We start from the raw sequence: 17,252 nt of genomic DNA on the forward strand, positions 1-17,252 counted from the left end.
CCCCTTTGATATGGATGTTGACTGGAGATTTGGGCATTCTTGAAAATCCTGTGTCATAAAGAAATGTTTGTTATCCCATGCACTTGACTGCTGGGCTATGTGAAGCATCTGCAGCTTTTAATTCTCTCAAGTTGGAAATACCTTTTGTTTAAAACAAACAAAAAAGAAAGCCGATAACAGTATCAGATTCCCTAAAGTTTTCCTTAGCAAAGGGAGGTCATTGCAGCTTGCAGGGATGTCTCGTGGGCTGAGCAGCCGTGGCTGGATGCCCATGGGGAACCCGTTCACACGAATGCTGGACCAGATCGGGCTCTCCAGGCTTCTCAGTCATCCGTCCCCGAGGAATCCGAGGGCTATTCGTGTGCCTGTACAATGTCACTTGGCAGGAGACCTGCAGTCTAAACTGGGCCTTCCTGCTTGGCCTTGTTTTCCTGAAGCTTTGTACCAAACAACCCTCCCAAAACTGCTTGAGCAGTTGTTTGCAGCTCGCGAGCGTCGAGCTGTGCACATAGCGGAGAAGCGACCTGGAAAAACAAAGCGATCTCAAACCTGGAAACTTTGTTAAACAGCTGGCCAGCCTCCTAGAGAAGCAAGCCTTTGCTTTCTCTTCCTCCTTGCCCCCAACTGCAGGAACTGAAACCCGTGCCAGATTTGGCTGCACCCCGGGAGCCCCCATGCTGCGGTACCCACGAGCTGCTGCAGAATAAGCCTTGCTGGGCAAACCGGCCTGGGGGTGGTGTTTGCTGGACCGGTTTCTAGATTCCTGCCAGGCTAGAATTTGGGCAGAACTGCAAAACAACCCCAGTAACTTCTGCAGGGTGGGTAGGCAAGGAGCCGATGTGGGCAGACGGTCTGCGCACACCGGGCTGGGGCATCGCTGTGCCCCAGGAGACTGGGAGTGCGGCAGGGACATCCCTGCGTCCCCTCTTGGTCCTCAGGGTCAGCTGGATGCGCATCATCTTGGCCAGGGCTGGGAACTGGGAGAAGAAATGTAGCCCAGTGGGGTTTTCTCTTCTTCCCTGGTTTTCCAGGGTCAAGCAATTTGCTATTCGGAGTACTGTAAGTGACTTGAGCGGGTGATTACTTCTGGAGGTCTAAGGTGTTTTTCTGGCCTCCTCTCTGCTGTAAAGCTGGGCAGCAGGTTGCCTGGGACCAACATATCTGCTCTGTCTTGTGAACGTGAGCTTTAGCATTCACACTCCTGGCAAGTCGCTGGAAATCCTGTTCTGGGTAAAACTGGGGCTTTCCCTTAAAGCAGGGATGGAAACAGAGTGATTTTGATCAAGCACCCAGAATGACTTATGCGGAAGGCAAGTTACCACAGCTCAGCCAAGTTCAAGAGCACTTCTACAGGCAGCAACATGACAACACAAACTAGAATAGAAGCCTTTGTCTGCCATCCTTTATACAGGATAACATTGCAAGAAAAGGCTATTGAAGCAATAATAATGCCTTGTGATTACATACCCTTGTCATCTATACACCATGGAATGCTTTTAGAAAGGAGACCTGGTGTGATTATCCCAGTTATTAGAAAGGGGAGCTGAGTCACAGACAAGAATTTGCCTAAAGTTTACCCAGCAGGTACATAGTACTTGGGAATAAGTCTTATGTGCTGAATCCCAGTCCAAGGTTATAAGCATAAGGCCATAGATTTATGAAAAGAAGGCAGCAGACAAGAAGCCTATAGGCAAATCAGTTTTCAAAGCACTTCAAAATTTTGTTTACAGATGAATCACAATAAGCCACGTTCCCACTGGGCTGGCTTACCAAGGGAAATGCTAAGGAACAATGTCTGCATATAAATGAATATTTATGAACTACCTGTGCATAGGAGACAGTGCCTTGAAGCCTAGCTTCAGCCTATGCCCTGGAACAAGAGACAGATTGCAGTTTTACACTTCTTTATTTCAGACATAGCCTGAAAGTTGTCATTTGGGAGGGAAGGATGGCCTTTTGCAGACCTTATGGCTTGAGGTGGTGGTTTCCATTGACTTCAAAGTCCTCACTGAAACAGTTAAATTGCATTACTCTTGTCTTGTGGGATGGATCCAGGTACCTTGTGTTGTGAATTTGGAGATAATCAGAACAAAGAATTGTTTCTAGGGAGGTGCCAAGGCAGGAGTGGAAAACTTGTGAAGTCTTTTGCAACCCCTTCAAGGAGTCGTTCTCCTGGCCAGGCAAGGATTCGAGGCTGTGTTAATAAATGACATCAGGAAACTTGTCCCGGGTCAAACTCCAGCCCTCACAATGAGTTCTGCCCTTCTGACATGCGTCATCTATTTTAGGTGCTGGCACAAACTCGGGGTGCTTGAGGTTGTTGAGTCTTCCCACTGAGGAAGATACTTAGATTTGAAAAGATTTTCTGCATTTTGCTGCCCATCCGGTAACAATGCTCTTGGTGGACTGAGTGGCCTCTTGGTGCGAAAAGGGGGATCACAGTCACAGCCCTCAGAGCAGGAAAGGCTTTGCCCTATGCCTGGACACAGAGCTGTTCCCTGGGTGGTTTTCTGGTTTTTTATAGCCCTGACCCTCTCTGCTCTGCACCTCCTACCTGTCTGCATTTGCTGACCACCTCAGAATGATTTAGATGTGAAAAATCTCAGGCTTGGTCTCCCTGTGATTGGCAGGGAGCTCTCCGTTTTGAGAGGAGTATGCAGTGTTACCCAACTTTGCTTTCAATAAAACTTTCCTGCTCTGAAACACTATAAGCCTTGGGTTTCCTCGTTCACTGTCCTGCATCTTCCTTCCCTCACGGCTTATGGGGACAGGCTTTTTTTTTTTTTTTTCCCCCTAATTTCAAATAATTTTCTCTGTAGGTTATTTTGTTCAGAAAAGGGAGGAGAAAAGGTTTAGTACATTTAAAGTCTCTGAATAGTGTCCTTGTCTGTAAGGGAAAATTGGCAAGCTTGGAGCACTCTCTTACAGAGAGCTAATTATTTTGCTTCCACCTACAGCATACTTGCCATGTCAGACAAGCTATTGACATTTGTGCTCTGCTGTGGCAGCAAAGCGGCTTTTGGTGGTTTCTGCATTGTTTTATGGCCTCTGCAGTGTGTGCTGAGGGCCAGCGGCAGCCGGAGGGGAGTGCAGAGCCGCTGGCTTTTGCAGGTGCTGGTTGCTCTCGGGGTGTTCATCCACCCTTGTGCTGGTGGCACGTTGGCTCTGTGGGGCTGTGGAGATGAGGTTGGTGTGCATCCTCGGTGCACGGCGGGCTGCCGGAGGGGCTTGTCCTGCCTCAAATAGCTGGAGCAGCTCAGCCTTGCTTTCAGTCAGCCCATCTGGTTTACTAGCGATGCTGGCATAATCTGTTCCCTGCTTTCTTCCAGCCCTCTGGCATGTGTTGGGTGAAAGCGCTGGGCAGGAGAGTGGTGAGGAAAGTGCCAAGTTAAGTGGGTGTAGGAATGTGATCCACCTCCTCCCTCTGCTGTCAGCTTAATCCTTGGACTTCAGTCGGAGCAGGGCAGGCTGGCCAAGAGAACGGGGACACTCGACACTCCTGCAAATATAATGTCACCAGTCAGCACGGCCCTTGATTTTAAAGGGGAGAGTAGATCTGACCAAAGGGTATTTAAAAACGAAGGTGATGCTCCCCAAAACCAGCCCCGGTGGTCCTGCATGTGCTATGAGGGGATGGGGGAGCTGCTCCTGGGAGCGCTGATCCGGCATCGCTTGTTGGCTTCACAGCTAACACCAAAACTTGGGATCAGATGTCAAACAGACAGAGGAAAGGACGTGCCCCTTGACCGTGACTAAATGTGGTTTCTGTGCCTAAATATATCACTGTGTTCTTTCCACCAGCAAGGAACGGTTCTGTCCTGTGGGGTTTGTGTCACTTGGAAGCTGAAGCCCTTTTCTTAGTCCTTGGAAGTAGAAATGTGTCCAGAGTCTTTGCTGGAGCCATGAAGATGGACTCATTCCATCAGACCACGAATCATGATGGGCTTGGAGGGACAGGGGACGGAGCTGCAGGGGGTGGCTCTGCAGCCCACGCTGCAGCGTTTGGAGGTGCTGCGTGTGGGTGGAAGCCCCAGCAGATACGTATGGCTGGATACGAGATGTCCATGGGGAAAGCACGTGGCCTGTGTGTCTGTAGCGGGCTGTGGAAACAGTGCTGGTCTCTCAGGGTGCACGTACGCGCAAGTTGCCGTCTGCGTCCTGAGTGGCCGCTCTGTGTGTGGGACTGGGCTTTTTCTCTGTGCCTCTGGCACGGGGTGCTCTCAGGATGGAGCTTGAGGTCCAGATCTGTCATTTATCTGAGTGGATTTGGGGCAAATAGCTGTCTGTGTTCGTTTTTGCTCCACTTCGTATTCACCGCAGCCAGTGTTTCTGGACTAGGGACATACCCTCTGTGGGTTTTGTGTGGATCTTGCACCCCCCTCCAGATGCTCCTGACCTTGTCCAAGTCCTTTCGGTGCTACAGCAAAATGCAGAGTTTGAGAACAGAACTAGCTGTTGCCGCTGTTCTTTAGTTCCTGTGGCATGTGTATTACGGGTTCTGTCATTGGTCACTAAAGAGAAGAGTTTGGCGCCTGCCCTTCCTCCTCCCCGGTGAGGAAGCTGTAACCGCGATAAGGTCTCTCCTTAGTCTCTTCTTCTCCAGGCTGAACAAACCAAGTGACCCAAGGCCCTGCCGTCCTCCCTCTCTGCAATGGCAGCTCTGCATGGGGAAGGACCGAAACCTGTGATGGCGAGCACACCTGAGACGCACCCCGCTCCTCTTCCGTACGCTGCTCTAACTTGGAGAAAACCAAGGTGGAAACAATCTCCGCTAATAGCAGCATCCGCCTTGGCAGCTTTGTGCCAGCTCAGCATCCTGGAGAGAGATGAGGTGGAACATGCGCGATGTCTGGCAAGGAAGCAACCTGGAAAGCATTTCCCTTCACCAGCTCAGTCTATAAATGGAGCACAGTTTACCAGATTTACTTTCCTCATCTCCCCAGTCCTTCTGTGCCAATACAAGGCAGGAGAGCTGGTGGCTGTGCCAGAGGCTGCTCTCCGCTGTGGGCGACAAGGACACCTCCAAGTTGCCCCGTGGACGTGGCAGAGGCTGTGCGTGGGCGATGAGGCTGCCACGGCCACAGGATGCTGTGGGTTACCTTCTCCCCGGCGGCAGGCAGCTGCTTAAACAACCAAAATGAAACCCGCTGCTGCAGATGAGGAGAGGAGATTGCTGAAGTACTTCAGTTTTGAAGCATTTTCTGTGCCAGGCAGGGTGGATCTGCGCGCAGACAGATCTCGGGGACACAGGCAGCCCCCCGTGCCCGCTGGTGCTGATGCGCAGGTGGAAGGGAGGTGGCTGGGTGGTTACAGCACAGTGTGGTGTGCGCCCATGCAGTAGCGGCCTGGGAGCTCTGGAGCATCGCTACGACACCAAAGCAGCCGGGCTATTCAACATGCAACTGCAACAGCAACAAAGCCACAGGAAAAGCCCGCAGGCACCCACCACCTCCAGTGACCTGGGAATGACAAGGGCTCCCCCATCCTAAAGGGACCCGGGGGTCTCCTTGTGCAGCCAGCTGCACCCGTGGGAAACGCTGGGCTGCCCAGGGCCCTCACCGCCGGGATGAGCTGCCCCCAGCTTTCCCAGCTGATGGCTTTATTTTTTCTCCCTTTCTGACTGGAAGAGGCATTTCTCCAGCGCTGCTGCAAAGGGAACAGTTCATGGGCCTCTGCCCTCTGACATGCCAATGGGGTGAGTAATGCCGGGCTGAGGGTGCGTCCTCTTAATTGGGCTTCGATTGCAAACCTCAGTTCAGGGACAATCAGCTGTTCCACCCTTGGTGACTGTGCAGTGTTTGGTAAAAATACCTTTCAAGATAAGCTTTTTTTATTCTTTTTTTTTTTTTTTTTTTCCATGTTGTAGAACATTCTGGGAGTTCAAACACACCCAAGAGGCAGGATGGGAGGAGTGAGCAGGCTCTCAGTCCTACCTGGGAGGACTTTGATACCTGGGCAGGAGATGCCGCTCCTGGTTTGTCAGACCTAGAATCTGCACTGGGCTCTGATCCATCCTAGGTTTATTTTCTGGGTTGGTGTCTGTCCAGCCCTCACCTGGTATACAGTGCTGGAAGAATTCTCCTGGCGCAGTGTCTGGTCGGTTGTCTTGAGCTGCAAAACTATATCATGCTTTTTTATAATGTGTGGTACCCCCTTGCTCAGGTACAACTTAAAGTCCTGCATCTTTAAGGGCGCTTAGTTTAAACCATAGCTGTATTGTACATATATTTATTCTCCTGGGCAACCCCAGGCTCACTGGACCCTGCTGCTTCTCCTCCCAGGCAGTCACTTATTACTTGAGCAGCCCAAAAAAGGGCCCCAGCATCTCTGCGTGCCCTGCTCCCACTCAGGGCGCAGAATGCGGTGCCTAGAGGCAGGATTAGGATGAGCCATGGGAAGAATCAAGTTCACCAGCAAAGCCCTTTAATTTGAGTGGACTTTCACTTTCAAAGTTAAGTTTAAATTTAATTCTGCTCATGGAAAAGATTCTTGAAAGGGAAAGATTATGTAGCTTCTGCATGCAGACGTCTTCATGCTGTTTCACTAAAGGTATGAGAGAAAAGGGCCCTTTTTGTTTTGTTAAGTAGCAGTGCTAAAAGTGTGGTATGAAGGTTTGAGCAGTAGTGAGAGTGGTTCCTCTCTCTGTCTATAAACCCGCTGCCCAAATCTGTTCCTGTGCGTGCAGCTCGTGCGTCCCTGTCGAGCTGCGCACAGCCCAGCGCCGGGGCTGCGTTTCTTGGCCGTGGCGTTGGAGCTGAGACCGGGGAGCTCTGGCCGTGCTGGAAGGCAGCGTCCGTCAGTCGCGTTGCTCAGATAGCTAACGGGAGCTAAAAGTGAGTTTTGCATGTGCCTGCAAGGCGTAGTTGCAGCTGCCTGTGGACTGAAAACTAAAATGCCAGTAGCGCGTAATGCCCGGGATTTACAGCGGCTTTGAGGGGGTGCTGCTGCGCGTCCCCCCGCAGCCCAGCGGGGCTGGGCGGCCTTTGGCGAGGAAGTCCCTGGGTTTCTTGTGCTGAGGAAATGGTTACAAACAGGATGTTTGCTCCAGCCCTGCTCCAGGCTGCTCGCTGCACACCCTGGGTGGGACGAGGAGGAGGTGTGGGTGCTCCCCCCGGCTCTAATTAGCGCGAGGGAGCCACTTTCAGGATGTCAGCATTGGGGCAGAGACCCCCGTGGGTCTTGTATCTCTGTCTCATGAGACCGCAGGGGCTTTTTTGGGAGCAGATGTGTGCCATCTGTGTTTCGCGGTGCCGCCACGGCTCTGCAGCGAGCCCTGTGCCCGGTCCCAGCTCTTGCAGGGGGGTTGCTGTGGGCGGCCGAGCACCGCACAGCCCGGTGCGGTGTTGAGAGGTGAAATACAGCACCAAGATTAGCACCGTCACTAGAGCGGTGACTGCTCCAGCTGCGGCTTGGGGACACCTCAGTAAAGGTGTAGCCAGCCCGTATATCAAAGCACGTGGAAACAGTCCTAGGCAAAGAGTTAAACTCCTTGCAGCCCTCGGGTACATCACCAGACTCCCGGCTGCACAGATGCACAGGCTCTCGTCAGCACTTCTCTTCTAGGATGCTCCCAACCTGTTCCTCGTCGCGGGAGCGGCAGGCTGCCTGTCCCAGGGTGTCAGTGCCCACCCGCCTGTCCCACGGTCCCCGCTGCGGGTCCACGAGGTGCCTGCGCAGCCTCCGCTCCCACCAGCTCCCCGCATCCCCCAGCCCACACCGAGACGGCGGGTGCTGCTGCCAACGGGCCCGTCTTCCCACCTGCTTCCATGGTAAAACACTTTTCAGGCTGGCCCTGCTCCTGGAAGGAAGCGCGCGTGGTGTATGAGCTGTGGGATTGCCAGTTGCATTTGTTTAAATCAGGTTTTCTGGGCTGAAGTGAGCCCATTAGGTTTTTGGATGTTCAAACTATCCGACCACACCCATAATTATTCTTTGGCATCTCTGCCCTTCTTGAAAATGCATATTTTTGTTTTCCATATTTCCCATATTCCCAGTGCCTGGCTTACAGCCTGCTGTGCCTGCATAAACATACACGGTCATGCTGTTTCAGATGGACTCATTTCCCTAATTTTCCCATTCCTAGACTACGAACCCAAATGAAACTTTGTGAGAGGAAAATGCATCCCACACAATGCAGAGTAGGGTACGTTGTGCTTGGCCCTTCCCCATTTAAAAGCTCAGCGTGTGTGACCAGAGCACATTTTGGCTGTGCCAGCTGCGTCCCTGGTAGGAAACCCCAGCACAGCATCTGCCTGGGGGGGACACACACAGAGCGCATTGGGCTCCCGGGGGCTCTGCTGACCGGGTGGCTGTGGCCGTCACCCAGCCAGCTGCCCTCTGTTTCTCCCCCCCAAATTAAAATTAAGTTCTTCAATCTGGAGCCGGTGTAAGAGGAGCTGTGTGAGATGCCAGGGGACTTCATCTGGTTGGGACATACAGAGGCAAAAGCTGTAAAGCTGCTCGCTGAACATTAGCACTGAAAGCACCCAGGTCACCTGCATTGCAGAGACCACGTTAGCAGATGATCTGGGCTGGGTTGTTGGAAGTTTTGGGACTGTTTAGATTCAAAGCTGAGCTTGGTAGCACAGATGAGCTTCTGATCAGGCCTTTTTTACTGATTGAACATAAGGGAGGCTGTTGCTTGAGCACGGAGACGCCCCCCGCTCTTTAGGCAGGTGAGTTCCTGAGGCACCTGGGTCGGCAGGAGCAGGGAGGGATTGTTCGTGTGAGATGAATGAAACCCCGGGCTGTGATTCAGTGGTGAGACAGAATCATTTGTACAGACAGGTTTTCTGCCCGCCAGAGCAGCGCAAAGTTGTGATACTTGGATTTACTGGGCATCAGGTCTGCTCTGTCCTTCTGCAGCCGCTGCAAACCCTGTGCCACGGGCTCGGCTGATGCGGTTGCTCGTTCTCGGCTGGTCTGGGCTAGTGGCAGGTTGGATGGTTTGGCAGGGGCAGGATCGTGGTACCAGCGTGCGGAGGTGCCATCACCAGGCCGGCTGTGCCCACGGAGCCCCACGCGTCCCCACAGCCTCCCAGAGCGAGGGGAAGCCCTTGCCCTCCCCCTTGGCAGGTTGGCATTGATATTGGGCTTGTTTGAGGTTTGCTTCTGGCACTTCGGGCTCCGTGGAGCCCCAGAAAGGGCTGGTGTCCATAGGTGGTGTTAGTCCGCTCTGATGAACATGATGAGGAACACTATAAAACTAATTGGTTAAAATGAGCCTCCTAGAGCTGCGTTTGGGTGATGATGAGGCACAAGGGTCTCTGTGCCTGGGGAGATGGTGGCAGGAGGCAATTCTTGCCTTTCCATTTGCCGGTGAAGCTGCTGATACTCTGGTTCAAGGTATAAACTCAAGCAAGAAAAGGTGTGTTGACGTGGCCCATCTGTGCGAGGGCTCTGCTGGCCCCGCTGGCTGCAGCCCTGCCAGGCTCCTGCTCAGCTCCAAGCCAGCGCAGATTTGTTCTCCTGGTTCGTGAATGGTTCAAGTGTCTCCGCAATTGCTTCTCTCCATCTGCCTGTTCCCCAGCCTGCTTCAAATGCTTCCCCAGCCCTGGCGTCTGGTTATTCTTCTCGGTTTCCTCCGTCGGTGCCTGTGTCCTGCTGCCCAACCTGCCTGGGTTTCTGTTCTCAGTATTGTCTTCCCTCTGACACTTGAACCTGGGCCAGTTCTTGCTGAGCTATTGAAGGCCGGCTGCGTCCCAGCACCTGATCTGCTCCTCCTTCTCCTCCAAACAAAGCAGTTGTGTCTTCCACCATGGTCCAGGTTGATAATAAGCATTTCTCTTGTTCACATGTAAGAACTGCAGGACAAAAGGGTGGGATGTGCCTTGCCTGGAGCTGCAGGATTAGACCGTGGGGAAGAGGGAGCTTGAACCTTCTCCCCTTGGCTCCTACTGCAGTGCTTAGAGCAGCATTTAATGACATGACCTCCACTTGAAGGGCTTAGAGAGCCGTGCTGGTAAACACTGCCTTTGGTTTGTTCAGTCGCTGTCCTCAAAATAAACTCTGGCATTTCACCTCTCCGGTATGTGGCCCTGTGTCACCTCGACAAGAAGACAAGCTTGGCGGGGAGGTGAAGCATCTCTTGTCCCTTGTAACCCCTGGCTGCCTGAAATTTTAATTTGTCTATCTGAGCAGCCTCATCTGCCCTGAAGGGGAGCTGGGGCTGGCACTGAGCCCTGGGGTCCCCCAAGTGGATGCCACCCGCCCTGTGGGGATGAGCTGGGCAGAGGGTGCCGGGCAGGCGGGCGCTGGGGACCGGCAGGACTCTGGGCACGTCCATGGGAGAGAAACAGCAACAATATGGTGAATGCACTCGACCTCTTTATGGACGTGTTCCCCTCAAATTGCTCAAAATCAGGAGAGCAATGAACTACAGAGCAAAAGGGGAGGGAAAAAAAAAAAAAGAAAAAAAAATTGAAGACCCAGCAGCCCTCCCCATCCCTCATTTGCCAAAGAAACTCCTGATTTCTCCCGGCTACATCAGCTCCCAACTATGACAGCTATCTCATCCTGCTGGCAAGGCCACGTCTCTGGAGCAGCCCTCGCTCCAAAATGCGATGGGAAGAGATGTAAACAGAGGGGAAGCCGGAGCTGGAGCTGGCTGCTCGGGGTGGGCGTCCAGGTACGGGGAGCGAGGCCAGGCACGGCTGCTGGGGGTGCTGCAGCGGTGGGGACCATCCCTCCCGGGTGGCTGCTGCGGTGGCTGTGCAGGACCTGTCCCCAGGGCTGGGGTGATGGTTGGTGCTGGGGACGTGTCCTGGGAAGCACCGAACCCTCTGCATCCTTGCGTGGGGCAAAAGGGCAGCTTTGCCAGGCAGGGAAGCAAAACCCAACGCTTTTGTCTCCTCTCCCCTACCCGGTGGGCTTTGCTGAGTGAGACGCAGACCTGAGTTTAATTCCTCTCTCTTTGTTTCCCCAGATCATGATTGAGTTCTGCCCAGGCGGGGCGGTGGATGCCACCATGCTGGGTGAGTGCAGCGTGCGGTGCTGGGCTCTTCTCCGTGCTCGGGGCGATGCCCATAAGGCGTTTCCAGCCTTCTGGCACATTTTCAGGGGCAGCCTTTGGACAGACGGCAAACGTGGGTGCCCCAGCTTCCCCAGCTACTGTTTCTCTCCCATGAGTTTGCCTATTTTCATACTTGGAGCAGAAGGTGTGGCAGCCTGGGGGTGTTTCTTGAGCTACTTTGATGTCCTTTTGTGATTTAAATGTTTCTGGGATCAGCAGATCACAAGGTTTGGGGAGAAGGGAGACTCTGACTGGAGGGGAAAGGTGGCTTTAAATATTTGTCTGCCAGAGGCACCGGGTGCTTGGGATCCCGTTCCCACAGCTTCCTGGGAATGGCAACGAGGCTGAGATGTTTAATCTGGGTGTCTGTCGTGATGAATCTCCCAGGATCTCCTTGCTGACTTCTCCGTATGGTGTCGGTCGTCTGGTGAAGCAGCACTAGCCTCTGAATAAACTGCAGCCTGCAGTAATGCCAGGAATCTTCCCATTTTTAACTCCTCCCTTCCATATAGAGCCACTGGGACCAGAAGCATGCGGGTGTTCCCCAAAACAGCCCCAGCTGGTGCCACAGCCCCTCTGTGCCAGGGCTGTACCGACCCAAGGGGTGACGTCCCTCCTGCATGGCAGACACAGTGTTCTGGCATCCTCTTGCCTGGAGCCCCTGGGATGGAGCCGTATATCCCCGGGGTTTATTCCCTTTCAGCTTCGATATTTCCAAAGGCCTCATTTTCCTTTTATTTCCAAGAAAAGCGTGGACACACATTTCTCAGTTTTGATTCAGCCCCTAAAACTTATGCCTCCATTAGGGATCTTTTTTTAAAGCGGGTCCAAATCACTGCAGATGAAATTACCTTTGCTGAAGTGCTGGAGGAAATGATGCCTTACCCTGGAAAACCTTCACCCTGTTCCTTGGGACACGAAACCCCCTGAGCGTTCGTGGGGCCATGTCCATGGCAGTCGGTCTCTGGAGGACGTGGGAGCTGGAGCGGGAAGGGGGTGCTTAGAAAACCAAGTGGCCTGGCTGTGGTGCTGTCACGCCCCGAACGCGGGGCAGGAGGAGCTGTGGGTCGGAGCTCGGGATTGCTCCTGGCGTTATTAAGTTTGGAGTTGCTGAACGTGCCTGTTCCACCAGCATCCCCACCAGCAACTGGAATTTGCCTTTGAAATCTTTTGAACAAAACCTGTGGCCTGACTGCGCCACAAGCCTTGCTTTTGCCAGGTGCTCCAGGGAGAGTGAAAATCATCACATTGCCCCAGAGCAAGAGAGATCTTGGTGAGGAAGAGGAGGAGGCACAAGGTGGCTCACCCCGCATCGCCCAGCCTGCGGTTAGGATCCTTGCTCTGAAGCAGCATCTGTCCCACTTGCTGGGGTCCATCCACCAGCCCCCTCCTGCCCATGCAGTTTGCGTGGTTGGTGCTAAGGCTGGTCTGGTCTCGGCGTGCTCCGCTGTGCTGGAGGGGGGGTCTGTGCCGCAAGGGGCTGCGGAGGGAGGGAGGGAAGCTCAGACGATGCTAACCATCTGGAAATTTGATGGTTTGCAGAGCCGTTGCCTTGGAAAGCAATCTGGGACGGTGAAGGTGGCTGGGCAGAGCTCAGCAGGGAGGTCACGCTGGTGGTCGCGTGTCCCCACAAGCTTCAGAAATAGGGACAGGCAGCGGGGTATGAACTGGTGTGCTGGTACCTGGTGCTACCTGAAAAACCAGCTCAGAGCAGTGGGTAGGGATGACGCTAGAGAGCAGTTTATTGCCTGTTGCTTTGGGAGGTGGTGTGTCCCGCCTGATGTGCAGGGGGGTACGCTGCATCTCTGCAGCAGGGGGATCCCCCCAGCATCCCCACACCCTGGGGGATGTGAGCACCGGCAGCATATGGAGCTGTCGAGTGTTCAGGCCTGTGTTTGACCCTGCTGCTGCCTGCAGCTGAGTTCAGCTCTCTTGCCTCTGCAGCATCGTCCTCGCACTGGGCAAGACCCAGCTTGTTTGTGGGGACCCCTTTCCCAAACTGGCAGGGAACTTGCAGGCATGCCTGGGTCCCCCTCCTCGTCCCCTCGTCCACTGTTCCCAGGCCAGATGCCTCAGCCGTGCATCCCTGGGAGGGAGCTATAAACCAGCAGCTCCAAGCAGGCAGGCATTGACTGCGAGTGCTGACTTAGGGAATAAATTACCTTAACAAGCTGATTTGCATTGCAATCCCACTGCTTTGACATGACAACAGTGGTTTTTAAATGGTCTGCTGGGTAGCCCATGCCTTCCTGCTGCTCAGGTGAAGCATCACTCAAATCCTTGACTTAACAGTTCTCTCCCTCCCCGCAGAGCTGGACCGGGGCCTGACCGAGCCCCAGATTCAAGTGATTTGCCGCCAGATGTTGGAAGCCCTTCATTACCTCCACAGCAAAAAGATCATCCACCGTGACCTGAAAGCGGGCAACGTGCTTCTCACCCAGGATGGGGACATCAAGCTCGGTGAGCTGCCCGGCACAGGAGCGCGGCAGATGCTCGCTTGGCTGAGCTCGTTGGGAGGGTGGCCGTGGGTCATGGTGCTGCTTTGGCACCGTTTACGCGATGCTAACGATAGCCCTGTGCTGCCGGGAGCTGGGCTGTAGCCTTCGGCTATGCCCGAGTGTAGGGGAATGAGGGATGCTCCGTTGTGCCCTGCCTGCGGGACACCAGCTGTGTGTCTGCTGGCGGATGAGCTCAGGCAGGAAAAGATGGGGGAAAACTTCATGTTGTTCCATGGGAGGCCAAATCCAGCACCGAGCTGTGTGCCGTGCTTAGCCCCCAGCCGGGCACCGAGACCCCCCGAGCCGCAGCCGTGCTGAGGCCCGTGATGCACTTTCCTTTCAGTAATTCCTTTAGTCCCTCTTTGAACTCAATTTTATGATTTTTGGCCTGCCGAGCATCCTGTGCAGGGTGCCAGTTGGCAGGGTTGGGAGCTGGGAGAATTTGTCTTATCTCCAGAGCAGGTCTGGTGGTGACAGGGCAAATTTTGCCAAAGCGTTGCTTTGCCAGCTCGCTGTGGGCTTGAGTTAAATTGGCGTCCACCTGCCTGCTGGGGGATGAGAAGGCAGCTTTGTCTGTAGGGTCCAGTCAGTATGGGGCAGATCTCTTTCTTGACCCTGGCAAGGTGTGCTGGCAGCTGTGGGACATTCTTGGGATTTGACTTGGGGTGATGGAGACCAGCCAGCCTGGGAAGACAGAAATCTTCCTGTGACCATGGGCTCTGCTCTGACATAAGCAATACTCTGGTGGCTTGGGCCAGGGACGACCCACAGCCAGGGACACCCTGCGCCTGGGGTGCAGGTGGATGGCACCCGGAGGCCACCAGGGGCATCTCGGAGAGCAAACTGACCTGGAGTAGGCTCAGTACCCGCTGCAGGTCCTACAGATTTTATTTGATTTGGGTTTGCTTCAGGGAAAGGCATCACGCAGTGGCTGCTGTGCGTGGGGCTGAGAGAAAGAATATGACAGCACTTCCGTGTTTCTGGTGTCAAATGAGGCTTTTTGCTGTGAAATAGCAGTCCTGAAAAGTAATCTGCTGTGGAGCTGCTTTTGTTGGTTCATGGAAAAGATCTTGTCTTCCCACTAGATGTGTGGGGTTTGGGTTACAGGAGGGGTGGCTTGTTATGCCCCTGTCTTATAGTACATGGGAGGGGAAGGTCCCTGATTATTGCGTACCCAAAAGTGAATTTAATTTCTGATGCTCAGTTTAGAGGAAGCAGCACATTGTATCATGTTCTTGCCTTAAATGTGTGTTTGCTTTTAAATCTGTGTTTCAGCCAAGTGTGCTAATTCAAAAGGGTCTTTCAGTTTTCCTACGGCATCTAATGTTACTGCTCTTTGCAGCTGACTTCGGAGTGTCTGCCAAAAACACGAAAACCTTGCAGAAGCGAGACTCCTTCATTGGGACCCCTTACTGGTGAGTGTGACCTGCTCACTGAGCAATCCTGTGTTCGTGAGGAGCTTCATTCTTCTGAAAATCAGGCTTGCTCAGAAACAAGATGCTGATGGCCTTTGGGATGTGTTGGACCGTAGCACATTACCAAGCGTGAGTGGGAGGATTCTAACAAGGAGTCTGGGCCGGTGCCTACGTGTGTGAGGGTGTCCCATGCCTGAAGGGAGCTGTGAGCAGCCTCGGCGGTGCAGGAGCGTTACCCGGTGTCACCGTGCCCTGAGCTGGCCAAGAGGCCACCGGGCTCGGAGCAGCGGGGGACACACGTGTGCTCGCGTGCGTGCGCTCGCTGCTCCCCCCCGGCCCAGGGGGTGGGCTGGGCTTTGAAGCAGCTCCAAGCACATGAGAACGACTTCTCGCTCCAGAAGTGCAATCTCTAAATCACCCGACTTGCTGAAGGAACAGAATCGGCGAGGATTAATTTATTGTCTGAGGCAACATCCGCGCCAGATGTCAATGGCCGGGGGGTTTCCACGGGCCGCCTGAGCTGTCTTGGCTGATCTGCGGAAGAGGGAGGGGGTTGGTGCCCTTAGAAAAGATGCTGTTTCTTCTGAAACCCAGAGCTGGGAGGAGAGACAGTTTTTTGTGCAATGCTATGGATTATTTAAAACATTTATTCAGTTGCTGCTGCAAGGCTCACGTGGTGTCATGCCTCACCGTCCCTGCTCCTTGTTCTGCTCCTTGCAGGATGGCCCCGGAGGTGGTGATGTGCGAGACCATGAAGGACACTCCGTACGACTACAAGGCGGACATCTGGTCCCTGGGAATCACGCTGATCGAAATGGCCCAGATCGAGCCGCCCCACCACGAGCTCAACCCTATGAGAGTCCTGCTGAAGATTGCCAAGTCCGACCCCCCCACGCTCAGCTGCCCTTCCAAATGGTGAGGAGTTTTGGGCAGCAAAGCCTGGAGTGTGCGTCTCTCAACTTATGCAGTATTTCAAGAGAGAAAAAAATAGTCTTTTATAGCGGTATTGTTTAATTTGAGAACCTGATGTAGGATTCTAGCTGTGTTCTAGCCCAGCTGTGTGCTGGGGACCCCGAGAGCACTGTGGGCTGAAGGCAGGATGCTCAGCATCGCCTGCGCTTTGACCATGGATTCTGGAAAGCCTCTTTTGCATTTAAAAAAATCCAATCAGTTTTTGCTGTTTATTTTGTTGTTGTTGTTATTTTGTTTGTTTGGGTTTTGTTTTTTCTAATCATGACAAAACCTGCTGCATGATAGCAACAAATTATGGGGCGAGCACTGGGGTCACAAGCCTTGTTACAGCGGTTCAGGTCGCAGGAAGGAGCTCCCCACACAAGCCCAGCAGGCAGGGTGGGAGCTGTTCCTCTGACGTGACTCAGAAGCCAGACTTGGATCAGGGACATGCTCTGTATCTCCAAGCTGTGCTTTGCAGGCTGAGGGTGCCCTCCGATGGGGTTCCTGCACCTTCACGGCGGTCTTTTCACAGTGCGGCTGCTTTGATGGGTCCTGGAGCATCCTTGTCCGCCAGCAGCTCCACCCATGGCTCCCTTTGGAGGATGGCTGCTGCTGTCCTCTCCCATCTCTCTGCCTTGGCTGTGGGGCGCAGTGGCTGGCATTCAGTCCTGCCATCTGTTGCCATCACAGGGAAGGCAAAATCCAGTCCCTCGCTTGGCCACATTGCTGGTTCTCTTACAAATACTCAGAATAAGTGAGCACCGGTCTTCCCCTGCTGGGAGCGAAATGGTGACTGTGCCCAGCTGCAAACTGGGACACAACCTGCCAAGAGATTGAGTGGACCCCTGCGGCATTTAAGGCCTTTCCCTCTTCTGAGCTTCTCCCCAACGACTGTGTTTTAAGGTCCCTGGAGTTCAGAGACTTCCTGAAGACAGCGCTGGACAAGAACCCGGAGACGCGGCCCAGCGCTGCCCAGCTGCTGGAGGTTGGTCTGCGAGCGCGCGAACCACCCGTGTCTGTGCATCGCAATTCTCTTTAAGGGGGAGAAACAAAACAAGTGTGGATGAGCCCTAGGCTGGTTTCAGATGATTTTTGTCTTGTTTAGAAAGTTCATAGTACTTTCCAGCCACTAAAATGCTCCAAAAAGGAGCAGCAATCTTTTTCCTTTGGAGCAAACTGCGGAGCCACTATGGACACCGACTGGAATAGAAGTGTCTCCTGTTGCTTAAAAATGCCGACGTGGCAGCCAGTTTGGATTGTACCTGATCATCCCAGATTTAAATTCAACTCCTTTCCTCCTGTCCCCTTCCAAAGCAATACCAAAAACCTGTACAACGCTTTTCCCCACTGACTGCAGACACGCTCGCTCTGCAG

The 17,252-nt window shown here is 53.6% G+C and overlaps 1 protein-coding gene across 3 annotated transcripts in view; it reads left to right on the top strand.

Annotated features, from left to right (window-relative positions):
• STK10 (serine/threonine kinase 10) overlaps positions 1 to 17,252 on the top strand; it is a 500,646-nt gene that overhangs the window by 470,694 nt on the left and 12,700 nt on the right. For 2 of the 3 annotated variants that reach the window (XM_065644280.1, XM_065644282.1), the window contains exons 2-6: positions 10,924 to 10,973; positions 13,322 to 13,471; positions 14,852 to 14,924; positions 15,645 to 15,839; positions 16,782 to 16,863. In XM_065644280.1, the coding sequence (XP_065500352.1) occupies positions 10,928 to 10,973; positions 13,322 to 13,471; positions 14,852 to 14,924; positions 15,645 to 15,839; positions 16,782 to 16,863 (546 nt within the window). In that variant the 5' untranslated portion in view covers positions 10,924 to 10,927. The remainder of the gene's footprint in view (positions 1 to 10,923; positions 10,974 to 13,321; positions 13,472 to 14,851; positions 14,925 to 15,644; positions 15,840 to 16,781; positions 16,864 to 17,252) is intronic. The other variant, XM_065644279.1, reaches the window with a different exon arrangement.

The sequence above is a fragment of the Caloenas nicobarica genome, chromosome 13 (assembly GCF_036013445.1).
Source record: "Caloenas nicobarica isolate bCalNic1 chromosome 13, bCalNic1.hap1, whole genome shotgun sequence".
Taxonomy (NCBI): domain Eukaryota; kingdom Metazoa; phylum Chordata; class Aves; order Columbiformes; family Columbidae; genus Caloenas; species Caloenas nicobarica.